Source organism: Macrobrachium nipponense, chromosome 18 (genome assembly GCF_015104395.2).
Source record: "Macrobrachium nipponense isolate FS-2020 chromosome 18, ASM1510439v2, whole genome shotgun sequence".
In the NCBI taxonomy this organism is placed as follows: Eukaryota; Metazoa; Arthropoda; class Malacostraca; order Decapoda; family Palaemonidae; genus Macrobrachium; species Macrobrachium nipponense.
This window is the reverse complement of record NC_087211.1, coordinates 27071629-27077628: the sequence shown is the minus strand read 5'-3', so window position 1 is coordinate 27077628 and position 6000 is coordinate 27071629. Positions and strand designations below refer to the sequence as shown.

General features: G+C 46.0%; 1 protein-coding gene across 1 annotated transcript in view; it reads right to left on the bottom strand.

Moving 5' to 3' along the window:
* The window catches only part of LOC135196934 (ribosome biogenesis protein NOP53-like), a 113819-nt gene that overhangs the window by 70998 nt on the left and 36821 nt on the right, over positions 1 to 6000 (bottom strand). The window contains exon 3 of the mRNA XM_064223774.1: positions 25 to 172. Within this exon, the coding sequence (XP_064079844.1) occupies positions 25 to 172 (148 nt within the window). The remainder of the gene's footprint in view (positions 1 to 24; positions 173 to 6000) is intronic.

Sequence of the window (6000 nt, the reverse complement as noted above, 5' to 3'; positions counted from 1 at the left end):
GGGGTAGCTGATCTCTATACATACTTTTCCTTGTGTGGAGTTTTGGCGCCTTGGAAGCCCACTAGATACTTGTGACAGTGAAGTGGTTTTTCTGGCAGCTTTCGTTTTCTTGGTTTAAAACCGTCAATATTACCGGGTTTAGTATCCACTGCAAATGTCACTGGTACAACAGCTATAGTAGTACAAACAGAAGAGAAAGAAAGAGGCCAGATGAGTCATAAGATGTATTACAGTTGCATTCACAAAGTAAATTGCACATTTGGCTTAAAGCTAAATTGAATGAAATGTGGGTCTAAATTAAACAATATACAAAACTTCACTCTGTTAACATACAGTTGGTTTCAGCCCATCTGTCCACCCAACTGTATTGATGATGTGGCACCTGGGAATGTGTCAATCATGATTGGCTGAAAATCAACGTTTCCAATATTGTCGGCTAAGTCTGATAAATATTCCAGCTATTTCTTCAGTAACATATTTGAATAGTTATATACATACAAGAACCCTTCACACCTCCATTAAATCACAAAAATAACATTTTTATAATAAAATGAAGTTTTTATGTTAAAACAAAGTTTAGCGTATACTTACCTGGCAGGTATATATATAGCTATATTCTCTGTTCCACCTGGCAGAAATTTTCAAAACTCGCGGCAAACGCTAGTAACCTATTAGTAGTTCAGGCAACCACCACCCCGTTACCGTGGCGCTAGCGCTAGGAACCGTTCCCAATTGGGCCAGATTTTCTCTGAACCCTGTCTCCTGAGGGGGAGGGTGGGAATTAAATTATATATACCTGCCAGGTAAGTACACACTAAACTTTGTTTTAACATAAAAACTTCATTTTAATGTATGACACTTACCTGGCAGGTATATATATAGCTGATTGACACATTTGGAGGTGGGTCAAAGACAGCAACATTATTATTAGAGTATAAAAATATTATTAAAATATTATTAAAACTCTAGGTTCCTTACCTGCTAAGGTAGCTGACTTCATAGGTCCTGCCTCTAAGCCTGCTTAAACCTTAGGAGCTCTCAACAAGGAAGTGTCCTGTATGTTGAAGAAGCTAAGACTGGAACTGACAACTGACGTGACCAATGTGTTGGACAGAAACCGTACAGCCCTCTTATGCCACGGCATTCAACGAGTATAGATCATTTACCTGAACTACACACACACCACACCAGATAATACTAACAAGACTGAAAAAAGTACCGAACACTTTTCTCAGACGACCAAAAAACACAAACACCATCACCTAATAAAATCAAACTAGCTTTAAAAGAAGGTTATGGGGTAGTAACTCCTTTGCCCAATACTGTACCAGAGGACACGTATGGACCTAGCGTCTGACAATTATGAAAGGTTGTCTGAATATCCCTAAGATAATGAGACGCAAATATTGAATTAGTTCTCCAATATGTGGATTCAATAATTTCCTAGAGGGCTAAATTTTTTTTAAAAGCTAATGAAGTCGCAACTGCCCTGACTTCATGAGCCTTTACTTTCAAAATACCAAAGCTCTGCTCTTGACACAACATATGAGCTTCTCTAATCAACTCTCTCATGAAGAAGGCTAGAGCGTTCTTCGTCATGGGTCTACTGGGGTCTTTAACTGAACACCAAAGAGCATCAGAATTCCCTCTGATCTCTCTTGTTCTTTCCATATAAAAACGCAATGCTCTCACTGGGCAGAGAACTCTTTCTTGCTCGTGACCCACTAACTCAGACAGACCCAAAACTTCAAAGGATCTTGGCCAAGGATTAGCTGGATTCTCATTTCTTGGCCAAGAAACCTTCTTGGAATGAACACACTGCGTTGCCATGTCTCCATCCCACCTTCTTCGATATGGCCTGAAGCTCACTAGCTCTTTTAGCCGTTGCCAAAGCGACTAAAAAGATAGTTTTCTTAGCAACATCTCTCAGAGAGGATTTCTCTAAAGGCTCGAATTTGCTAGAGGTTAAATACTTCAAGACAACATCGAGGTTCCAAGCAGGTGGCCTGCATTGGGGTTGTTTCTTGGTACCAAATGACCTAATCAGATCTCTAAGGTCTAAGTTATTCAAGATGTCTAGATCTCTGTGTCTAAACACTGAGGTTAGCATACTTTTATAACCTTTGATTGTCGAAACTGACAAACCCAATTCCTTCCTCAAGTATAGAAGGAAGTCTGCGATTTGGGTCACAGAGGTACTGGATGAAGACACTTTCCTGTTCTTACACCACTTCCGGAAATTGTCCCACTTCGACTGATATACTGTAATTGTGGAGGTTCTTCTGGCTCTAGCCACTGCACTGGCCACCTCTCTAGAATATCCCCTCGCTCTGACAAGACTTTCGATAGTCTGAACGCAGTCAGACCCAGAGCGAGGGTATTCTTGTGAAACCTGTCGAAGTGGGGTTGTCTGAGTAAATCTACTCTTAGAGGAAGAGTCCTTGGCATATCTATTGTCCATTCCAGTACCTCTGTGAACCAACTTTGGGCCGGCCAAAACGGGGCTATTAAGGTCATCCTCGTTCCTTGGCTCTCCCTGAACTTCTTCATAACTTTCCCCAGTACCTTGAATGGAGGAAAAGCGTACACATCTAAGTTTGTCCAATCCATCAGGAACGCGTCGACCGCCACTGCTTCCTGATCTGGAACCGGAGAGCAATAGGTTGATAACCTCTTTGTTCTGGCTGTCGCAAACAGATCTACTACCGGACGGCCCCACAACTTCCACAGGCTCTGGCAAACCTCCATGTGCAAAGTCCACTCCGTCGGGAGAAGTTGTTCTCTTCTGCTCAACAGGTCCGCACTCACATTTTTCTCTCCCTGTATAAACCTGGTGAGCAGCACGACGCTTTCCTCTTCCGCCCAAAGCAGAACTTCCTTTGCCAGCTTGTAAAGGGGAAAAGAATGAGTCCCTCCTTGTTTGCGGATGTATGCCAGAGCCGTGGTGTTGTCCGAGTTGATCTGCACTGTCTTGTCTCGAATCAACTCTCTGAAGTGCTTCAAGGCCAAGAAAATTGCCATCAGTTCCTTCCTGTTTATGTGCCAACTTGTTTCTTCCTTGCTCCAAAGTCCCGACACCTCTTGAGGGCCTAATGTCGCTCCCCCCCCAACCCGCGTCCGACACGTCGGAATACAAGATGAGGTCTGGGCTCTTCTGCTGAAGCGACATCCCTCTTGCTAACCTGCCTGGAGTTAGCCACCACTTTAATTCCTCCTTCACTTCGGCAGGAATTAGAAACTGGAAGGAATCCGGTTGCAATTTTCTTGGCCATGAATCCTTCAGGAAAAACTGTAGAGGTCTCATGGCAGTCTTCCTAAAGAAATGAACCTCTCTAGCGAAGAGAGTGGTGCCCAGTAGACTCATCCACTCTCTTGCTGAGCATCGGTCTTTCTCTAGAAAGTCCTGCACCTTCCGAATGCATAGGGCTTGCCTTTCGGGGGACTGGAAAAGCCTGAAAAGTTCACTGGACGATATCTGAATCCCCAAATAAACTATCTTTTGTTTGGGGATCCAATTGAGACTTTCCCATGTTTACTACAAGACCTAGGTCTTTTGCTAAGTTCAATGTTTGATTCAAGTCCTCCAGACATTGACTTCTTGATTGGGATCTTATCAACCAGTCGTCCAGGTAAAAAGACAACTCTGATCCCTCTTAAGTGCAACCATCTCGCCACATTGGACATATCCTCGTGAACACTTGGGGGGCTGTGCAAAGGCCGAAGCACAGGGCCTTGAACTGAAAGACCCTGTCCTGAATCACAAACCTTGAATACTTCCTGCTTCCTGGATGAATCGGAATATGAAAGTATGCGTCTTGTAAGTCCAGGGTCACCATCCAGTCCCCTGGACGTACCGCTGCCAGTACTGAATCGTTCGTCTCCATAGTGAACTTGGTCTTTTCTACGAAAAGATTCAGTTGACTTACATCCAGAACTGGCCTCCAACCTCCCGAGGACTTTGCAACCAGGAACAACCGGTTGTAAAATCCGGGAGATTCGTGATCCAGAACAGGCTCTATGGCTCCTTTCTCTAGCATGGAAGCTACTTGCTCCCACAGAGCCGCTTTCTTCACTAAATCGTTGTAATTTGCCCCGAGGGCTCTCGGAGATGTTGCGAGAGGAGGTCTCTTCAAGAAAGGAATCTTGTACCCTTCCCGAGCTACGTTTGACAGCCCAGGGATTCTGCCTTCATGTTCTACCAAACTTCCCAAAAACCTTGAAGCTGGCTCTCCCACTGTCGTCTGGAGGACCTGAGATCTCATTGTTTTAGAGGTGGTCTTGGCTCCTCTTTTAGCGGGTGACTCTCTTACCCTAAAGGCGGGTCGATCGAATGTTCTGCCTCGAAAGGCTGTTCGAAGGCAAGGCCTAGTTTCCTCTGGAGTTTTCTTAACCAACTTGGATGGTAAGAACTTCTTAACTGAAGACGAGAGAAGATCTTGAGTTGGCCTTCGAGAGGGGAGAGAGCTATATCCCTAATCACCTCTGAAGGAAACAGCTGTTTCGAAAGGGGAGAGAACAGCAACTCCGATTTCTGAGAGTTTGAAACCCCTTTTGAAGCGAAAGAACACAACAGCGACCTCTTCTTTAGTACTCCTGCTGTGAACAAAGAAGCCAGTTCATTCGTTCCGTCTCTCAAGAGCCTTGTCCATGCAGGACATAATGCTCTTAGCCGCTTCCATATCCTGCGAATCTTCTTCTTCTAGGGAGTTCGCCAGTGCTCCCAAAGACCAATCTAGGAAATTGTCAAACTCGGACGAAGTCCACCAGACCTTAGCAGACTGTAACGCCTGTTCTGCGTGAGCCGTCCACTATACTGGAGAAGTCCCCCTGGGAGGAGGCAGGTACTCCCAGGCCTAGACTTTCTCCAGTAGCGTACCGGACCATACTCCTGACTTCGATGCTAACTTAGCTGGTGGAAAAGCGAAAGAGTATTTTCCCGCTTCTTACCATTATCCTTCATCCAGTCATTCACACGTTGAAGGGTTGCCTTCTTCGCCGAAATTGACAGAGTCATCTTAAGGAAAGAGGACTTCTTTGGAGTCCTAGTCTTGGAAAACTGCGATAAGGGAGATAAAGGAGCCGTTGGTTTGAATTCCCCTTCAAAAATAGAAAGAAGACGTGAAGTCAGAATCTTGTAATCTGAAGAAGGTTCCGTATTCTTCTCCTCAACCAAATCCAAATCCTCTTCTGCTGAAGAAATGTCTTGCAGATCACTGTCGTGTTGACGCTTCGCTGACGGAATAACGTCCTGCGGCTACCGAAGAATCGGCGTCCTGCCGCCTATCGATGTCCTGCCGCCTGCGTCCTGCGTCCATCGTAGACACATCTGCTTCCTGCCGCCTGCGTCTTGCGTCCACAATTGATCCCGAGTCCTGACGTTTGCGTCCTGCTTCTTCCGAAACCATTTTCTTCTTCCTGCGTTCTGCGTCCTGAATAACCAAGCGATCGCCCATCCTCGTAGCGCCAGTGCGTCCTGCGTCCTCGGCGAACGCACCCTTGTCTTCCGTCTTAGAAGACTTAACGGGAAGGAAATCGTCCTTCCGCCTCGAAGATGCCAGCACAGGAGCATCCCAAGACTTCACAAGAACTGCCAGCTTAGACTGCATTTCCCTTAAGAAACCCTTCGTACTATCTTCCTGAATGGCAGAGGACGAAGGAGTTGGGAGGAATTACGAGCAGGACTGCGACGTAACGGAGAGCGATCTTGTACTCTACCCGACGGAGAGAGACGAGGGGAAGACAAGCAAGAAGATGGAGGAGAGTCTCTCATCGAAATCCAAGAACGAGAAGGCCGTACTGAGTCCTCTTTAGCACGAAAGATCCTCTTCCTCTTGATCGGAACTGCGTCCCCGTCTTCAGAGGAGGACAAAACCTCCGGACTACTCCAAGCCTCACGATCTTGAGCATGTCTCTCGGGAGCGATCGATGTCCTGAAAGTCCTCTTGAGGGGGCGAGACACAACTGAATACCGACGTTCCCGCTCAGATGTCGAACCATCGA